The sequence below is a fragment of the Cataglyphis hispanica genome, chromosome 6 (genome assembly GCF_021464435.1).
Source record: "Cataglyphis hispanica isolate Lineage 1 chromosome 6, ULB_Chis1_1.0, whole genome shotgun sequence".
Classification (NCBI taxonomy): Eukaryota; Metazoa; Arthropoda; class Insecta; order Hymenoptera; family Formicidae; genus Cataglyphis; species Cataglyphis hispanica.
The window spans coordinates 8,604,076-8,624,661 of record NC_065959.1 but is presented as its reverse complement, the minus strand read 5'-3'; the positions used below and the strand labels follow the sequence as shown (position 1 = coordinate 8,624,661).

The window sequence follows — 20,586 nt, the reverse complement described above, 5'->3', positions numbered from 1 at the left end:
GTTTGAATTTTTCAGCGTTATCGAATAAAAATTTATCACTCGCCACAGTTAAGATAATTTTTTTAAACAAAATTATTATAAATTAGAATTTCAAAATTACGCGGGTAATTAAGAACTAGATACGGTTTATCATGTGCGTCAGATCTCACATACTATTATAAATTATAAATACTATTTACTATAAATTATATCATGAATTATAAAAATAAATAAAAGTTGCAGAATTTTTGAATAAACATTTCAAAACTTTAAATTAATATTTTGGGAAACATATAATCCAATTAAACAATATTGAATAATACAATAGAATCTCTATTCTATATCTCTCCATTTTAAATCAGCTGTAGACTTATATAATGAACTAAAATTCTCTATTTGTGTTATGTTCTCTCCTATTACCTACTGTATATTAACTTCATTACATATATCATCACGTGAGCATGCATTAAAAAAAAAAAAAATGAATTAAAAATAAATTTTATTCTGTGAATAGAAGGCGTCGAAATCCCATGTTATTTTGGAAAATAATTCGGGATGTTGACAATTCTAGAATAGAATAGTTCGCCGATGGTAACATTTCATTGAAAATTAAATAAATTCAAACTTAATGACATTTCAGATTTATCTAGCATTTTTCAATCCACAAAATGAAATAAATCCAAATCGCAACTAAATTTTTCGAAAACTTCTTCAACTGTTTCTACCAATCAATAAAATTAGAGAGAATTCCAATTTAAAAAAAATTTCTGCATCTTCAAAGCTGATCGATCACCATATTGACAATTGATAGCTTCAATGTTGCTCTGGCCCGCGATGGTAACCGATGCATCAGTGGTGTTATTTTTCTCAAGAAATGCTTAATCTCGTTTCTGATAGGAAACATAGTTCTTCTCATGGTTCCTGTAATTTTCTTCCGCCGTATTGTCTTCTTCCTCTTCATTATATCTTTTTCTGAATCATCCAACTTTTCAAAATGTTGTTTCTTTTTTACCTGCAATATTCAAAGTTATTTGAATAAATAATTATTATTTATTCAAATATTACAAATAGAATATTATGTATTAAATATTTGAATTATTTATTTTCTAATTATCTAATATTTATTTTTTTTAATTTCAAATTAATCATTAATTATCAATAAAAAATGATGGGATGTGTGCATGCACATCATCTACAATCATATTTGTTATTGATTAATTGCAGAATTAATTATTATAAAAGAGAACTTGACTGTCTAAAGTACTTTTAATTATTTTCTGATTTTTGAATAAAAGTAAATTATATATATTTATATATATTTACAAATCTTTATAAAAATCAAATCTTCTATCTAATATAGATAATTATTACATTTATAAATACATTTTTATATGTGTATGTACAATTGTATTTTTGAAAATATTTAGTTGTTGAAATATGTAATTATAATTGATAATTTGCAAATATATTAATAATTTACGAAATTTGCAATTGCACTTTTATATAATGTGCTATTCCTTATTCGCGAATATACTTTATTCAATTTATACCGACCTGCAGCCCAACATTTTCCAAAATTTCCAAAGAGAGTGGAAGTTCTTGTTCTCCTACTTGTACTTTATTAGAATTTAAAATCTTTTTAGATTCTGTAGATCTCGATAAAATTTTCACTAGACTTTTGTCTAAGTCCTGCTTCTTTTTTTGCAAGATAACAGAATTTTGATTATTGTTCATCCAAATTTGTTGTTCGCTCGAATTACTCGTAGAATTTTTCGTTTTGCTTTGTTTTTTTATTTTCGAAACTTTCTGGAGATTTTGTTGTTGTTGTTCTTGTTCTGGCAGATTTATTTTGATTAACAGTCCTGGAGGAATACTCGACAAACTGTGAACTGGTATCGGATCACCAAGCTTCGATATATCTCCAGTAAATGGCATTATAATCTTCTTGATGCTTCCTTGAAGATTATTTGCAACATTATTTGAAGCGACATTATTAATTGTAACGGGTTGAAATTGTTCTCCCAACTGGATCTTCCAGTTGGTCGTGGGTGGAAGAGGTAGTTTTTTAACTTGGTTTTCTGTATTGTTAGAATCAGGTTTAGGAATATTAATAGAGGTTGGTCTTCGAGATTTTCCCCGTTTTTTCGCCAATGGTGCAGGTTTATTATCAACCTTGGGCTTCTTGCTGGACACAAGTGGCCTAGAGACCGAGCAACGCTTCATGTCTTTAGAAGGGTCTTTATTATCTTCTTCAAAATACTGTTCATCCTCATTTTGCTCCAAAACATTTTCACATTCTGAAATATCCTTTATTGTGGGCACTGCGTCGCATGGGCCATTGTGGAAATTCTGCTTAGTTTGGAAGTGTTTGGAACACAACACGAGCTTGCGTATTTGATTAGGCGACATTTTGAGCAGATCTTCACGACCGAGAAATTGGCACCAGCGTAAACATCGACCTATTTCATAAGCTGGGAACGGATGAAATTTGTAACGCTCAAGTTTATTTCTCGGATCAGATCTTAATCGACCACAAGCCGCACAAGCTTGACTTTCCAATACTTCAGTAGAAAATGGTTCCAGCTTTTTACCCTTATCTGGGAAGTTGAAAATCGATTCAATCTGCGAATCGGTAATAGACGGCCCTGATTGGTCCGACTGGTCTGCATCGCGAATGTTAGGAATAGCATTTTCTATTAATCTTCCTTTATATCCTGAAACAAACTGGGAACGATCAAAATGCTTAGAACAGATATAACAAAAAAGGATTTCTTTCCTTGTTAATCTGTAATATGACTCTACGCCAACAAAATCTAGCCATTTGAGGCAGCGAAATTCTTCTCCGGGAAAATGATGGAAGGTTGTTCCATCATAATCTGCAGCAGGTGGATCTTTTCGTGCTCTTCCACAAAGAACACATGTTATATTATATAAACTCTGCTTAGGATCATAGACCGATGGAACTGCACTAGCATATAAGCGGTCTAAATATTCATTGAGAAAGTCTTGGGGCTGGAAATGCTTGGAACAAACCATACGTTGAAGAAGTTGTTTCTTTGTAAGTTTGTAAAGATCCTCACGACCACAGAACTCGAGCCAATCACGACAACGAGGCTCATCGTTCACCGGAAAGCCAAAGAACATGTATTCTTCCTCGCGATTGTTGGGGTTCATGCGCGAACGACCACAGACAACACAAGGATGTGGCATTGTTGTGATATTACAGTTTTTAATAATTGAATAAATCTAATTCATAATTCAAATTTAAAGTTGTAGATTTCAAGTCAAATATCCTTCATATCCTTCATCTTCATAGTTTTAGCTTGAAAGAAATTGTATCTTTTAAATTCCTCTTTCTCATAATTAAATTAGTTGCTCTTGTAAATAAATCTTTTTCACAGTTTGCAGTTGTAGCTTTAAAAATATACTGTAAACACAAAAATCTCTTCTTTTTAATCTCTCTCTTTCTTAATTTGAAATTGGTATTATAATTGTTAATGTCAAATAGCTTTCAAACATTCTTCTTATAACTTCACGGTTTAAACTTGAAATTGTGTTATATCCTATTATATCCTTTCTCTTCCATAACTCATGATTGAAATTGTAATCCTTAAATATCACATGAAGAGATTCTCAAATCTTTTTCTTTCATAGTTCACATTGAAATATGATTTTCAAAAGTTAAACTGTCTTCAAGCTTTCCTCTTCACAGTGCAGTTCAATGCAACAATTAACTCATAATTTTAGAAAGAATTCTTTTAGAGAGAAATCTTATATTATATTATATATTTGCATTGTTTCTTCAGTTCCTATTACAGCTGAAAATAATTATAAGATATGTTAAAAATATTGACAATAGAAGATAGGAAAGAAAGCTAAAGATATTTATATGTGTATATGTGTGTGTGTGTGTGTGTTTCTATGATTTATAATATCTATGTTTTAAAATAAATTTTATTTTGCTTTATATTTTTATTTATTGGATAAAAGAGGTTAAGTTGCAAGAAAATTTAGCAAAATTTATTGATAAATGAGATAGCAAACAAAGTTAAATTGAATTTAAAATCAATTGTATATTACTTCTCTTACAATTCGATGAAGAATTTGTGGTGTAATTCCTATCTGATTATTTCGTCGCAATTTTAAAATATACTTTAAACAAAAAGGAGATGTATAATCACTAAATTTTAAAGTTCTCCAAATAACGGATAACTTAAGAAAGCACTCGAAAATGTTTATTTTATTAGAATTCGCAAAATACTTGAATTATTGAGAAAATATTGTTAACTCATTTAAGAATTGAATGTGTACTTGTTGCAGCGACGATTGAGGTTAGGTTGAGCTTCGCTCGTCAACGTTCAGAGAGAAATGTCTAATCTGTAAATGTCATTGTGGATAATTTGACAGCAGATTGACAATTGTTGATATTTATCAGCACAGTATTAGCAAGATAATATAATAAAGATTGAAGTAAGTAGCAAAATTGATATTGTTATTTAGAGAACAAAAATTGTTATATTTGTTTAAAAATTATATCAAAATGTTTTATTTTTACAATAATGAAAAACATACCTGGAAATGCTTTAACATAATATTATTGTAAAAAAAAATTGTAATATAGATATATGTGTAATTACAATAAATAATATAGTAATTTGAAAAGTTAAGATTATGTCTTGCATGTAGTATCTTATATGCGATATCTCATATTTAGGATTACAATATACATCATCCATTTATATAAAATATCAAAGAATTCAAATAAATTAATAATTGAAGACGAATAAGAATTAAATAAAATTTCTTTTATTATTTCTTGGAAAAGAATATATTTTTAAAAGATGGCAGAGAGTGTTAACAATCCATATGATATTAATGGACAATATTTCAATCCTGATATGTATTTTCAAAAATTATTAAAGGTGAGTTTATTAAAATATAAAATATAAGTATTTAAATAAATATTTTAAAGACCCAGTATTATTGCGTCTTTTATTTACTAATTAAAAATTTTTATACATTATGTAATTTTTTATAAATCTTAATTTTTTTAAGATTAGTTGCATTATTTAATTTCTTTTTTTGACATAGGAATGTACACTAAAACAAATTATGGATCACGAAGCTGAGATTATAAAAAACACCCAGATTTTACATTCAGATATGCAGACTTTGGTATATGAAAATTATAATAAATTCATATCTGCCACCGATACTATTCGTAAGGTAAGCATATATTTACAAAATCACTGGACCTACTTTTAATTTTGAATATAATTTAGATGAAAGCAGACTTTAAGGAAATGGAGGACAGCATGGATCTCTTGGCGAAGAATATGGACAGTATCACTTCTTTTTCGGAGCAGATCTCTTCAACTTTACATGGAACAAGACAACAAATTGCTAAGTTGTCCTCTGTACATACTTTGTTAAAAAAATTGCAATTTCTTTTTAAACTGCCTGGCAATCTCAAAGATAGAATAAATGAAGAAAAGTATGAGCAAGTATGCATTAAAGTTTATTTATATTTGAATATATAATACATAATAACAATATAACTTTTCTTTTATATCAATTCTTCATTTATAAGTAATTTAATTTCAGGCAGTTAAAGATTATGTTCGTGCGCAAAGAGTTTTAGATCAATACAATAATATGCCATCCTTGCAAGGCATTCAAAAAGATTGTGAAGACATTTTGGAAGAATTAAAATCCAAACTCAGATTACAATTTCATAAAAGAGACACTTCCACTAAAGCTCTAGCTGACACTGTTAAACTTTTATTAAAATTAAAAGAACCAGCTGAGTCCTTATGCATTGAATTCTTGATGCATACTGAAGGAAGATTAACAGAACAATTAGAAATTCTGAAAGATACATGCGAAAACGATATTATAGAGTTTATGGACATGGCTTCTTCAAGATTCCTTAATAACTTGTGCCTGATTGTGGCTTCCTATAACGATATGTTCATAAATCGATTATTGGAAGACAATGATTTAGTTGATGATTTTGAGATAAAAGCTGAAAATCATTTGAATAAATTTATTGTGAGCAATATGAAAAAATATTTTGATTTAGTGAGTAAACGAGTAGAAGATGTAAGTGATACAGCACTTTTGGTGAGAGCTCTTGACAGATTTCACCACGATCTGCAGGCAATGAATATATCATGCAAGGAAAAGGACTTTACAAGGTAATGGAGAAAAAGGAAAACATTAATTACTATTAATATTAATAAACACATTAAAATAAATTTAAAATAATTTGGAATAAAATGTATAAATATGAAATATAGAATAGAAAATGTTTAATAAAAAATAAAGTAGAATAAATATCACAATAATATATATATATATATATATATATATATATATATATATAACAAATAGAGAATATATATAATAATAATAATAATAAATAAATAAATAAATAAGTTTTACATATAGGACTCACATTTAGGCCTCACATAGGAATTAAATGATAAAATAAGAGATTTTTGGAGAATAGTATGCTGTTGCAATATTATTATAAAATTAGCCTTTTTACAAAACTATTTTATAAAGTATTGAATTATTGTAAAACAGAATATTTTATAATCAGCCAGAATTTACAAAGAAACATCACAACACATATAAACACAAAACTAATAAAATTTGTGTGTGTGTATGTATAATATGATAAAATAAAAAATAATAAAATAAATTAAAATTATTATTTTGCAGAATTGGAATCGACATTATTGTTAATGCTGGCCGAAAACAATGTCGCAATCATTTGCATAGTTTAAAGCAACACTTAAACGAAACTTTAGTGAAAGTGAGGCAGACATTAGCCACCAAACTCACACAGAATAACGATGGGAATTTAACAGAACGTCAAGCCATGCTCATCATACCTATCATTGAAAAAATCAAAGGAGTGTTGCAAGACTTATCGGTTTGTATTTTCTTCTGTCTCATTTATTTATTCAGCTTTTTAGATTTTTTATTATAATTATTCACATTAATAGACATATTTTCAATAACTTTCATATGTAGATTTCAAGGTACTATAGAGATTTTAATCTTATTTAACTGCCTATTTATGTATTATTTTAAACTTTTGTAATCTAATAATATAAACGTGAACAAAGAAAAGGATTTAAATTGGTTACATTTGTTTTTTCAGGAATTTTTGCCAGAGAACTTGTCGTTCAATTTAAAAACGCAATTTCTGCAAAGTTTTTGTGTAGATGAAGTAAGAGAAGGATTAGTAATCGGTTTTTTGCATCATCTTAAAGCTACAGCAGCTGGATTCTGCAATGGATCTGATGTGCCAAAATTTCCACCTACCTTGTTACTTTTGCTTAGCAAAATGTGCATTGACTATAAAGAGATCCACGTCGATTATTTGGTATTTAAATATAGAAAGTTTTTAAAAAATATGAGTATTATATGTATAATAATATAAAAAAAAAAATATAATATAAAAAAATAAAAATATTAAAATTAAAATACAAATAAAGTTAAAATATAAATACTAAATAAGTAAATAAAGAAATAAATATATATAAGATATAAATATATATTTGTATCTTGCAGCTTAAGGAAACCGACGATCTTTTCAATATTGCTCGATACACATCTTCAGAAAACATAACTCCTATGTCAGAAATGTGCGATCACTTTCAAGAAGCTGCTCAAAATTTGCTTAATCATTATGTACGAATTCAAGGATTAGCAGTTTCTCAAATGTTAAGGAAATCTGTAGAAACCAGAGATTGGTTGCACACAATTGAACCTAGAACTGTAAGAGCTGTGATGAAGAGAGTTGTTGAAGATGTAACAGCTATTGATTCCCAAGTTGCTGTTCTCTATGATGACAATAATAGTCAAATAGATAGAAGTAGTGATAGCAGTAGGAAGACTCGCAGGTAAAAAAGGACTTAGTTTAATTAAATATATCTTATTTTCTTGGAAATTATGATTATCTTGATATAAAAACGAAATTTCATGCAATGCAATACTAATTGTATATATCTTTAGATTTTGAAATATTCTTCAAGTTTTTTTCCCATATTTATTATTTATTAAACATTACATTTTTTAATTTGAGATAAATAATTGCAGTTTCTTTTTCAGCATTAGTGTCTCAAGACATCATTATAGGTCAAACTGGTCGTCCTACACACCCAGTCATATCGATTCCTCTCTAGTGTCAAATATTCATAAACTGTTTTCTGAACGAATCGAGATTTTTTCATCTGTGCAATTCGACAAGGCATCTATTCTAACAGGAATTATCAAAATAAGTTTAAAAGTAATGTTAATGATAATATATTACCCTTTAATAAATGTTAAGAAAATTAAGAATATCTTCTTTAAAATATAATAATAATAAAATCAAATATAACATCAAAAATTTTTAATATAATAATATAATAGACTTTTAATTTATTTAATCATTGAGTTTGATTTAATCTTTGTATGTTTTATTTTTTATTTATTATTTAAATTAATTAAATTAATATAATTATAATTATTTAAATTAAATTATTAGTTTCATATACAATTTGTTATTTTAATCTATTTTAATCTATTTTATACATTTATTATTTTTTAGTTTTTTAATTATTTATTTATTTCCTTACTTGTTATGTATTAAATAATTATTTTTTAGCATGTAGAGTGATCAAAATTCTTCTGGATTAATACTTTTAGCAAGCAATGTACTGGCATAATGATCGATCAGGTGCAGAGTGGTCAATGACAAAATAGCACAGCTATTATCCACTTTGCAAAGTTGATTCATCTTTTCAACTTTGCCATTGTTCACTATGCAATAAACGTTTCATATTTTTGCCATTGTTTACAACTGTTGTAAAAAATTATTGCTTAATAATTATTTCTTTTTAATGACGTTCTTTTTGATAAATTATTCTAAAATATTTTTTAATAAAATATATCTCTCTCTTTTTGTGTATATAGACTTTCCTAGAATGCGTGAGATTGCGAACATTCAGTAAATACGGCTTGCAACAAATCCAGGTGGACACTCATTATTTGCAGCTTTATCTGTGGGGATTTGTGTCGGATGAAAAGTAAAATTTAAATTTCATTTTTTGCAAGGTAGAAAGAATAGTTTTATATTTAATTATTAAAATATTTTATTATTTATAGTGTGGTTCATTTTTTACTGGACGAGATTTTGGGTAGTGCAGTACACAGATGTCTGGAACCAGTTTTGATGGAGCCCAGTGTAGTGGATATCATTTGTGAAAGAGGCTGAATTATAAACAACTGAAAATTATCTTGTGCAATTGCATACACTATATATAATGTTATAAATGGTAAAATATATAATTTATATAAATATGATAGTAACAATTATAATATGAGTATATGTAATAAATAAAATAATTATATATATAATTATATATAATTATATAATTATATATAATAATTGTATATGTTTTATATATCTCTCTTATTTACATAAATACATTTCTCTGTTGTATTAATTTTATATAATTATAATTTAAATTATCACAATAAAAGATTCAATTTCACATATTATGCTTTTCTGTTTTCATCATTTTTTCCATTGTATTGTAAGGCTGGTTTGCTATTTCGTTCTTTTCTGTGATTCCCACCTATATCTTGCTCAAAGCATAAAGCTATTAAGATTTAGTATACCGGTATAAGAAGCAGCACAGGGTCAAATGATTTTAATAAGTCTTAATTCTTCGCCACATTTTGTACTTTCGAATTTTTCCACTGATCACACTTCTTCGTTTTAAAAAATTTTTTTTTAAATACAATTATTATTATATATATTTTTTATTAGTAAATTAAAATAGATTTATTTGTATACAAACATACATATATATGATATATTTAATATTTTTTATTTTTCTATTATGTTTTTATTGTTTTATATTTTTTAATATATGTATATATGTATATTTTTTTACATAGATTTGTTTATTTTCTTTCACTTTTATGTAATTATACTTTTACTTCTTTATTTATTATTGATTTAATCTCTTTTATCTTTTATTATATTTTTATCTCATCAAAATTATTTGACACATAGCATATTATATTATAGTATTTTTATTATAATAATCTGCTGGGATATGATCGATCAATTAAGAGATGAACGGGGTCGCGATAAGTTCATATTGTATGGGATACCAGTGAGAACTTGCTTGTAGCCCCTTGACAGTGGCTACTCTCGACTTAATTCAGACTTCCTCTCTCTTGGGATGAGATTCATTCGGCGAGTATCCGGCCTGGGCCCACGCATCGCATTCTATCCAATTTAATCATATTTGCTCCTGTGAATTTTGTTCTTGGCTAGTCATATGGCATTGTCAAACTTCGATTTTGAATTTTATCGAAAATATTTCTTTTTTAATATTTATATTTTAATTAGCCTATACAGAAGATATAAAAATATTTCCCATCCTTAAATATATAAAACGCTCTTATAAAGTAAATGACTTTTTGGTAATCAATTATTATATATCATATTAAAGGATACATAATAATTATTTTACGAGAAGAACTGTGCTTTAATTGTTGCAAAATATTTGCAATAGCTAAATGTTATAATATATATATATATATATATATATATATATATATATATATATATATATATGAAAATGTAGAACTGGAAAATTTATGTATAACATTACTCTATCTTAAAATAGAAAATTATAAAGACACATAATTTGTAGAAATATACATAATTTTTTTCTTTAATCGTATATCTTGTTTTTTCGGAAATTATTCTAATGATATATGATTTAATAATATATTAATATCATACAAAAATAATGTAAGATTAAAAAAAATCTAATTAAAAGAATATTTAATAAATTGAAACTATTTAAAGAACGAAGAGATAATATCAAAGATAGAAATGACAGACGTGTGGCAGCAGATATGTACATATATATAGATATGTGGTAACGATATCTTAAGAAACACCTGTGCATGTGCAATTTGTCTGAAATTTCTCGAGACATTCCACCTGAAACCGCTGCCACATATCGATATCAACGCATCGTCCTGCTACGTGTCAAAGTGAATCGTTAGTTATGTGAAGTGTTCGTATTTCTAAATTATTTACATAAGTATTTTTAATATAGCATACATAATATGAATATATAAATATGAGATACACACTATAAAGCCTGTTTTTTTTAGACTTTTTCATTCTTTGAGAACAGACAATATTTTGATTATTTTTTTTTCATACAAAATATTATCTTTGATGATAGAATAATTGACATTATGTATAGTAATATCGCTTCATTGCGGTAAAATAAACCCGCATGGGAAAGGCATGGCAGCATAAAATTATTATAGCATTTCAAAATGTCTAAATATAAGGGTCCAATGTACGTTAGTACTTTTATTCTTGTATCATTTCCTTATTTTTAAAGATAAAATTTTATATAATTTTATTTATTTTATTTTATTTTATTATCACATTAAAAAAAAATAAAATAAAATTTATTATATTTTTATGAAATATTTCATATTTACAATACGATAAATCACAATAAAATTATATGCAATTTATTATATATATATATATATATATATATATATATATATATATATAAATTTTCTTTACAAATATTTTGTAAGTATTTATATTTATTTTTGCATGTAGAATTTAATTTATTATTATTATTATTGCTTAACTAAGTTTAATCTTTTTCAGATCCTTAAGAAGCAACATCAATTATAAAGGAAATTGCAATAAGGATATTTTAATTTGTGACCGTAACAATGGGCGAAAGTTCATTTAAATGCTCGTTGGTACATTCACAAATCTAACTATCTGTTTTACGTCTGCTAATTACAATTATAAATATTTTTTTAAAAAATTGTCCCAGGTAATAAATACATGTCATTTGACATGCATAATAACATTATTTGACATTTATAATAACATTATTTGACGTCCAAATGACGTTATTTGATGTCAAAATCACATACATTTGAGTTGGAATAATAAGCATATATATATATATATATATATATATATATATATATATATATACATATTATAAGAGGAAAAGAGGTAAATTTAATCAACGTCGATTTGAATTCAATATTTTCTACAAATATTATGCATATTTTAATAATTAATGTATATAATTTACGATATTCACGTAGCATACATATAAATTTATATTTTTATTTAGAAATATTTTATTTTAAAATATAAATTGAGTAAAAAACACATAAAATAGAGGAGAATTGACAAATTTTTTAAAATTTTTTTTACATTGTGTATATATATAATTTAGACAAATTTTTCCAAAACATAATCTTTAGTTCTTCTGATGGAATAATATTTTAAACTATGGCCACTAAGTTTTCGAAAGCAATCAATCGACAAAACTGATAAAATTTACGCATACACACATCAATAAAGTAAATTAATTTAAAAAAATCTAAATTTTACAGCTTATTTGCATGTTAAGTAGTAGTGCCGTAGGTGATAATCTACAAAATTCACTTCGGCACGATTACTTTACACGCTAATAGGCGCGATCGACGTGAAGAATTAATAATAAAACATCAGAAATATTAAAAATAAAATTTTATAAAAAAAGCTGAAGCCAATTGTACTTAATAAAAATATCATAATATATTTATTATGTAATTTTTATTAAATTTAAATTAATTTTTAATTATATTTAAACACTTTTTAAAATTATATATATGTTTAACATTTAGTGTTTTAAATTATTTTATTTTAAATATTAATCTTAATTATTAATCTTAATTTTTAATTATCTTATTTATTAATTATAATATAATTAATAAATAAGATAATTAAATAAATTATAAATATAAATATTATAAATATTATAAATATATATATATATATATATATATATATATATATATATATTATAAATATAAATATATTATATTTCTTTAATTCCATAATATATTTACTTTTTTATATTATCTTTCTCTATATTTTTCGCACTTTTTCTTCTCTCAGTAAACTTTAAATTTTAAAAATAAAAATAAAAAATTATATTTCTTTTAAATTAAATTTGAAAAAATCTATTTCTAGTCTACTTTTTAATTCCTGAATTAAATTTATCGAATTTTACTCTGTTTTTATATCGGTTTTTATCAATGGAATTATGCGACGAGAGTGCGCAATCTTGTCGCAGGATTTGAATGAGGGCCTTACCGGACTGGTGAATAGTTTGATTGATAACAGCTACCCTCTTGACGGGAAAAGAGAGGAGAGACAGGATCATTTGCCGTCGGTTGGTGGACTATTCAGTGCCGTGACCGACACTGATTTCAATTGGTAAATTGATTCAGAACGAGTGGGAGAGAAAAAAATTGCAGCACGGAGTAACCGACGATGACGTCGCGGAAGTAGGGAGAAACAGTGGCGTAATTAGCATTCACGAATGTTTAAGAACTTAAAAAAAAAGAAGATAACAATGTAAAATTTAAATAGATAAAAATTTTATATTCAAATATTATTAATATTTTTGTTAATTTAATAAATATTTATGAATAAATTAAAAGTAAATGGATTATTTTATTATTTATATACGAAATACACACCCACAAAAAAAAGAGAGAGAGAGAAAGAAATATGTTGCCTTATTATCTTGCCTAAAAGCTGAAAATTCGTAATTATATGCCGTTAATAAAAAGAGAAGGCTCTGAATATAGCTGGAGAAGACAACAAAGTAAGATGACAGAAAACACTGTCAGAGAATAACGTTCGCTGTAGCTGTCTCCTCTCTCATTATCGGACAGTTGGTTAATAGGGAGTGAACGCTGTTTGAATGCTTAATGCAGCGCGCATTCTAGGATTAAATTGACCAATCATTTCCTGCGCGCACCACGGAGCCAATTGCGCCGCGCGCAAGCGCGCTCTTCTATATCAAGCCAATCAACGACATTTAGCGCTCAGTTGCCGTCGCGCCACCGTGATGTGAACGTCGTGATAGGATAGTGTTATGTGAATGTATGCTACTATATCCAGTCAATCAAGGGCATACAACGCTCAGTCGCTTGCGCGTTTCATTAGTGGAATTTGTTTCTTTTTTTGCTTTCATCGCATGAAACCACACGCGCGAGAATAAAGCTGCGATTCAGCGCATTCAGTGAACGAACGGACAGAGTGAAGAAATTGCACGTGAGAAGTTGGTTATATTAGTTGATTAGTTTTGATTATTATAAATAAAAAGAAGCTGTTCTGTTGACTTCTTGAAAAAAAAAATATTTTATTATAGTATATTTACATATATATATTTGTAAAATTTAATTATTTGTGGTACACAAAATATTATAAAATTCTCGGTTAATTCGGAGTTTTTCGATATTGAAATTTTGTATCAAAATTGTGTTAACAATGTCATATTTAATTGAATATCTTGTATATATGTATATTTCTCTTTCAATTAATCTTTCTTTAATATGATTTTTCAAATTAATTTCAAATAACACAAAAAAAAACAAGATTAATAAATAAACAAGATTAATTTATAATAAGGCATATAGAGGGTTACATTAAATGTACAATTAATTTTGGAGATTAGAATGATTAAAACACTTTTGTTATTTAAACAATATATAAGTAATTCCTATATAAATATATATCTATTTTTATAAAAAATATTTAAAGTTTAGACTTGATTTTTTAATTAAAATTATTAAGTAAATTATCAATAATTATCAATAATTAAAAATTGGTATATAAATATGAATTAATTGGAATGTAGATATATATATATATATATATATATATATATATATAAATATTTCAGTAGATATATAAAAATATCTACAAAATTATTTTTATATAAATCAAAGGAGGTAATTAAATATATTATATACATGTATTAATATACTTATTCAAATTTTTCTTCATTTTTTATTATATTAACATTTTGTAATTATATATTATAAAATTATTATTCTTAATGTATGTTTCTTTTAATGTATGCTCTATACTCTATATGTATGTAAAAGAGAAAGAGAGATAAATATTGATAGATAGATAGATAGATGTACAAATAGATGGATAGATGGGTAGATAGAAATAAAGAGAAAAAGAGGAAAAATAAAAAATCTAAAAAAATATGAAATCTTGAATATACAAATAATTATAAACAATAAAACACGAGATACGTATATAATATAAATTGTGCAAAGGTTACAGAGAAATATAATATATTAGTTTATATTATTATTTATAATATATTATTATATATTTTTAATATATAAATTTTTTTATATACATTTGTTTTCTATATTAAAATATAGAAATAATATATATAATATATATAATATATTAAACTGAAATATGTTTATCTATAATAATATATATTAAAAAAATATGGTCTATATCAAATATAATAGATAAATATAATAATTTTGATTATAACAAGAAATTAAGTATGCATTCGATGCGAATAAAATAATGAAACGGGGCGAAAGTTACTTACGATTTCCTGCAGTTGTTTTGGTAAAAATTCAACAATTATATTATTGAAATGTATCATGAAAGATAACTATTAATTAAATATGAGGTAATAACGAGAACAATTTTAAATGAACAATTTTAAAAATTCATCGAATCGTTTTTCTTATTTTCCATTAATTAAATTTCTCTATAATTATTTACATTTTATTATCTTATAACTACTTAGACTTTTATTAGATACTTCATCTGTATTTATATTGAATTACCGGAAGTGCTGTAAAAAACACAGTTCTCGAAATATAAGAAATTAATATATTTTACTTGCATTAATATTAAAATTAATTTAAAGCTAAAAGATCGAAAATTAATAAGACGTTCCTGTAGATGAAATAGTTACTTTACTAACATTGGCGAAGATGCGAAAAACTAAGAGATGATAAAAAGAGGACGACAGTACAACAGTAAAATAAGACAAGAAAAGGAGAGGGGGTATTGTCAATTAATTCTCACTAATAGTGATGATTTATATCGACTTTCCTCAATAGCTGTTTCTCTCAGTTTAAATATAACTCGTTTTTGTGAGAGCAGTTCAATAACGACACTAGTGTCTAAGTACATTTAAAAATTTTCTGATAGAAGATGAATAAAAGGGATAGGAAAACTTACTATCATAAAATAAAATAATGAGAAGAATGACCGCTATAAAATTATTAATTTAATTTTGTTTTAATTAATAAATTGACTAATTAATCATATGATTGTAATTTTATAATTCAAATTTTTATTAATTTTGATTAATACTTAACAATTTTTAAATTTTTTATTTCTTATTCTGAACGCTTTATTGTTTAAAAAACTAATGCAATTATATAATTATTTTAATTATAACAAGAATTTTCTTCCATTGATATTATATTCACATGTGTATGTAATTTTATTTATTAATTTTATTAATTTATTTTTTACAATATAATTACTGCATGCGCACGCACGCACGCAGCATGTACATACGCACATGATATTTTGATGTAACAAAAAGATAATGTATTCAGTCAACTAATGATAAATGTACAGCGAAATTGTTCAATGTTAATAATTATTAAAATAAAGTTGGAATAAAGGGAGCTTATGCGCAATTTTTTCAATTAGCTCAACATTGTTACTATCAGAAATTATTAAGAAAAATCTTAATCTTGTAAAAGAAATGTAAATATAAGTTTTTTTCTCATCTTAATAAATCTGATAAATTATGAATATTATGTAAGTTACTCAATTTTTAAAATTTAAGATAAAAACAATAATTAGAAAAAAATTAATTTAATAAATATTACGCAATTGAATTGATTACCTTCCAACATATCTATAATATTATTACATATACATATCTATAATAATTATTAAAAAGAATTTTATTTGATGTCACTTTTTTTCAATTTACCTATTTCTCATAGAATATATTATTGGTATTTTGACCCTAAAGTATCTTTCTTCTCTCTTGTGTTTCACACATTATGCTATCGTTCGTGCGAGGTCAAGAAGTCATCGTGATAAAAAGCTAAGGCCCATGAAGAGAGCAGAGTATATTATATTTTCAGAATTACAAAATACCTTCTCCAATTTCAATGCACACGCTTTCTCTAAAACGGAAGTTAAAAAAAAGAAAACGAGAGAAATAGAAGATTCTAAAATGTCTCCTAAATAATTTTTAATTACGTAAAAATTATTAATTTGGAAATTATAGATTAATTTAAAAATAAATAAAATTAGGAAAATAGAGAAGTAAAAATTAATTAAGAATATAAAAGAATATAATTTTTTTCTTATAATTATTAATATTAAGTAACAATCAAATGTCATAATATATTATTTAGAGTGAATATATTTTGTAGAAAAAAAAATTTGCCGAACAAGAAAAATAAAAAATAGGAAAGATAAAGAAAATTTATTTAGAATATTAAAATATTATATATTAATATCAAGAATTTTTTTTTAATTAATTAATTAAATCATGAGATTAAATATAAACTTAAGTTTAGAAATATTAATTTTGTTTGGCAAATATCTTGATATTGCTATTTTTTTTTTTCTTTACATCTTCAAGTATATTTTTTTCTCTGAGATTATAGAGTGAGTTCTACGGACTTGTGTGTATACATATATGATGCATACGACATGCTATACATTGCAATTAGATCTGCAATGGCAATCATTTCTAATCCTCTTTAACGAATAATAATTAAAATTTAATCCGAACGACGTAAAAAGATAATAAGCAACATAACATGTATTGCTTTATTAACTGTCTCAATATATACATATGTTCTACTATATGCATATGTTAAAAAGACAGAAAAATTTTATTGGAATTATAATTTTGTTATAAATTTTTTTAGATACATTTTATAAATGAATAGGACTATTGATAAAACGAAAAAGATAATTGCTAAGCAGAAAATCAAATCAAAGATTTAATTATATCTTTCTTTCTTTGTTTTTTTATATTTGTAATAATATGAATTTATTTTACTCTTCTACATCATAAAAAAACACACAGATATTCAAAATAAATAGCATCAGACGTCTAATTTTTGCGGTATATTATACATGTTATGTTTTACTATATGTCTAATATATAGCTTATTCATATTTTTTATCTCTTATCTATAAAAAACATATATATATATATATATATATATATATATATTTTCGTAAATTTAAAATATTATTCTTAATATAAAAAATATAAAAAGAGAAATTAAAAAATAAGACATGAATTGGAAGAAGGAAGGAGGGGGGTGGACATGATTTAAACATAATCCGATAATCGCAAGATAGCTTGTATTTAGATGAGAATGCGACAACTTTAATATTTTTTGCAGAGCGATAAGAAAGAGAAAGAGAGAGAGAGTGAAAGAAAAAAGGAAAGACTATGGAGATGAAAATATAGTAGGCAACTCTTTAATGACTTCTCGAGGTTATTTCAATAGAGTACGACTCTGTCTATCGTTGCATCATCGCTATATACCGGGTGTACTGCTAATGATAATTGCTAACGATAAGTTTTTTTCATAAATTTATAGATATATACAATTTTTCCTTAGCATAGATATGGTATTTTTTTTATTTTATTTAAAAAATTTTTGTATATATAGTTATTTTTATAATTTTTGTTTTGTTGAAAGTTATTATTTTGTCGAAAGTTATTATTTGTCTTGTATATCTTATTGTATATCTTATTATTATATAAAATTGTTATTATATTTATCATGTAATTATAAAATTATAATTTTTTATAACTATTCTTATAATCTTTATTTTAAGCAAAAACGGTAACCCCAGAGAGAGATGCAGGAAATCCTAATTAATCCTAATAAGCCACATATTGTCGGTAATATTTGGCGAGATTAGATAATTGGCAAAGGAACTCATTGTCAGTAATACACGTTGCGTGATATGCTTTTCTTTCATTATTCCATGAAAAAAAAAACCTATTCAGGGTATTCCGCTATTATCGTATGAATTGTTGACAAATGTGTTAGTAATAAAATGTGTAATGACATGTATTGTAGAAGTCGTCAAAGAATTTCAGAAATTTTGATGAAATAAGAAGTCTGTATGTTGTGTGTATGTATATGTATTGAATGTGTGTGCGTATATTTCTAAATAAATTTTAAAAACCGTTATTATTTTATGTCTATATGTATATATTTTTTTTTCGCAAAAAAATGCTGAATAATGATCTTTAAGAATTCGATGGAAAAGACGAATATCTCTGTTTTATGTTCCCTGGGAAAAAACTAGTTTATATATAATTATATGTAAATATATATTCTCTTTTCTTATATATTCTTTATCCATTTATAGGAAAAATAATAAGAAGAATAAATAAAAAATTATTAGAGAAATAATTTTTGCATTTCTCCTTTTAGAAAAATAAAAAGAAATTTTTCAATTATTCTTCTCATTATTTTTGCTGTGTAAATGGCCAGAAAGTATTAATAAAAAGAGAACACATTATATATGTAAATATATTTTATAAATAATACTTATATATATTTATTTCTGATCATACGTGAACATGAATTTTACTCATATTTCTAATCAAACATTAAATTTATTTATATTATAATAAATTATATATATTATAATAAATTAGAAGTTTCAACTAATGTTAACTAAACTTTTCTGTTTTAAAATATTTATATTATATTTTATATTATGTATTTATGTGTTTTACTTGCAGAAGGTGTGGAGGGGCGATCCTTGAAGCTTTATGGGAATGGGAAGATTAAGTTCTGTCCTGTTTCTAAGTACTAGTGCCGCAGGAGTGATTAGGCTGGGCAAGACATTACCATATCTCCTGCTGCTCAAGTGCTTATCAATAGGTCGGGACACGTGTCAACTTTTGTTTACGATAAAGCGAGGGAAGAATTTCGAAGATTTTTGTTTCGTTCCATTTTATATCGAAAAAGTTATGTAGCACATTTTGTAATAAAAATATTTTTTCTTACAGAGCTTAAAATATAATATTCTTTCATTATATAATAACAATAATAATTTACTTTAATAAATGATGTTATAATAATTATAATAATAATTGTAATAATTATTATTATTATAGAGTAATAAAATTTATTCTAATATATATCATGATACTGCATGCACACTAAATAATATATATACATACACACAGAACATACATATACACATGATTTGACATATACATATGAGTTTTATATTGAACAATATGAATATTTAATAAAGATTAATTTATAATTAATATCTATGTACAATTATGTTATAATAATAGTAGATTGTGTGAATTTATTATATCAATAAAAATGCCAAATATGTTTAATGTAAAATTCATATTTGTATAATATATTTTTATCTTATATGTAATTGTAAAAATATATTATATTCTGTAATGGAATCTCTTTATTATGGAATACATTGAAACCAAATTATTTCTCTACCCTAGCATCTTCTTTCAATCTCTATAATATATTTTTACGAGCATTCTATCAAAATGTGATTTACTTAATCGCCAATTAAACTTGCAGGTTGATAGTATTAAAAATTCAACGATACAATTATATAGTATATATGTATTACAAAAGAAATTTTTA

At 24.9% G+C, this 20,586-nt stretch overlaps 2 protein-coding genes across 4 annotated transcripts; one reads left to right on the top strand and one right to left on the bottom strand.

Moving 5' to 3' along the window:
* Positions 1–247: 247 nt before the first annotated feature.
* Positions 248–4,326, bottom strand: LOC126850678 (uncharacterized). Of its 2 annotated transcripts, none has more exons than XM_050593916.1 (3): positions 4,291–4,326; positions 1,534–3,797; positions 248–991 (listed from the first exon to the last, which is right to left on the bottom strand). In XM_050593916.1, exons 2-3 carry the CDS (start codon positions 3,187–3,189, stop codon positions 755–757), a joined length of 1,893 nt encoding a protein of 630 aa, XP_050449873.1. In that variant the 5' UTR covers positions 3,190–3,797; positions 4,291–4,326; the 3' UTR covers positions 248–754. The 2 variants fall into 2 exon arrangements, with proteins under 2 accessions (XP_050449873.1, XP_050449872.1); XM_050593915.1 differs by lacking the exon at positions 4,291–4,326 and adding an exon at positions 4,069–4,212.
* Positions 4,305–9,525, top strand: LOC126850676 (vacuolar protein sorting-associated protein 51 homolog). Of its 2 annotated transcripts, none has more exons than XM_050593912.1 (11): positions 4,305–4,449; positions 4,694–4,901; positions 5,071–5,205; positions 5,262–5,483; positions 5,584–6,176; positions 6,706–6,919; positions 7,151–7,375; positions 7,564–7,895; positions 8,104–8,281; positions 8,950–9,062; positions 9,142–9,525. In XM_050593912.1, the coding sequence occupies exons 2-11, from the start codon at positions 4,821–4,823 to the stop codon at positions 9,248–9,250; spliced, it is 2,202 nt and encodes a 733-aa protein (XP_050449869.1). In that variant the 5' UTR covers positions 4,305–4,449; positions 4,694–4,820; the 3' UTR covers positions 9,251–9,525. The 2 variants fall into 2 exon arrangements, with proteins under 2 accessions (XP_050449869.1, XP_050449870.1); XM_050593913.1 differs by having other exon boundaries at positions 4,325–4,449; positions 4,805–4,901.
* The last annotated feature ends 11,061 nt before the right edge of the window (positions 9,526–20,586 follow it).

Bases quoted from the DNA above. Each gene is read 5' to 3' on its own strand.
- LOC126850678 (XM_050593916.1), bottom strand. From the start codon at position 3,189: ATGCCACATCCTTGTGTTGTCTGTGGTCGTTCGCGCATGAACCCCAAC. The intron at 992-1,533 runs GTCGGTATAAAT...TGAATATTGCAG, and splicing joins TGGAAAATGTTGGGCTGCAG to GTAAAAAAGAAACAACATTT.
- LOC126850676 (XM_050593912.1), top strand. From the start codon at position 4,821: ATGGCAGAGAGTGTTAACAATCCATATGATATTAATGGACAATATTTC. The intron at 4,902-5,070 runs GTGAGTTTATTA...TTTTTGACATAG, and splicing joins ATTTTCAAAAATTATTAAAG to GAATGTACACTAAAACAAAT. The intron at 5,484-5,583 runs GTATGCATTAAA...ATTTAATTTCAG, and splicing joins ATGAAGAAAAGTATGAGCAA to GCAGTTAAAGATTATGTTCG.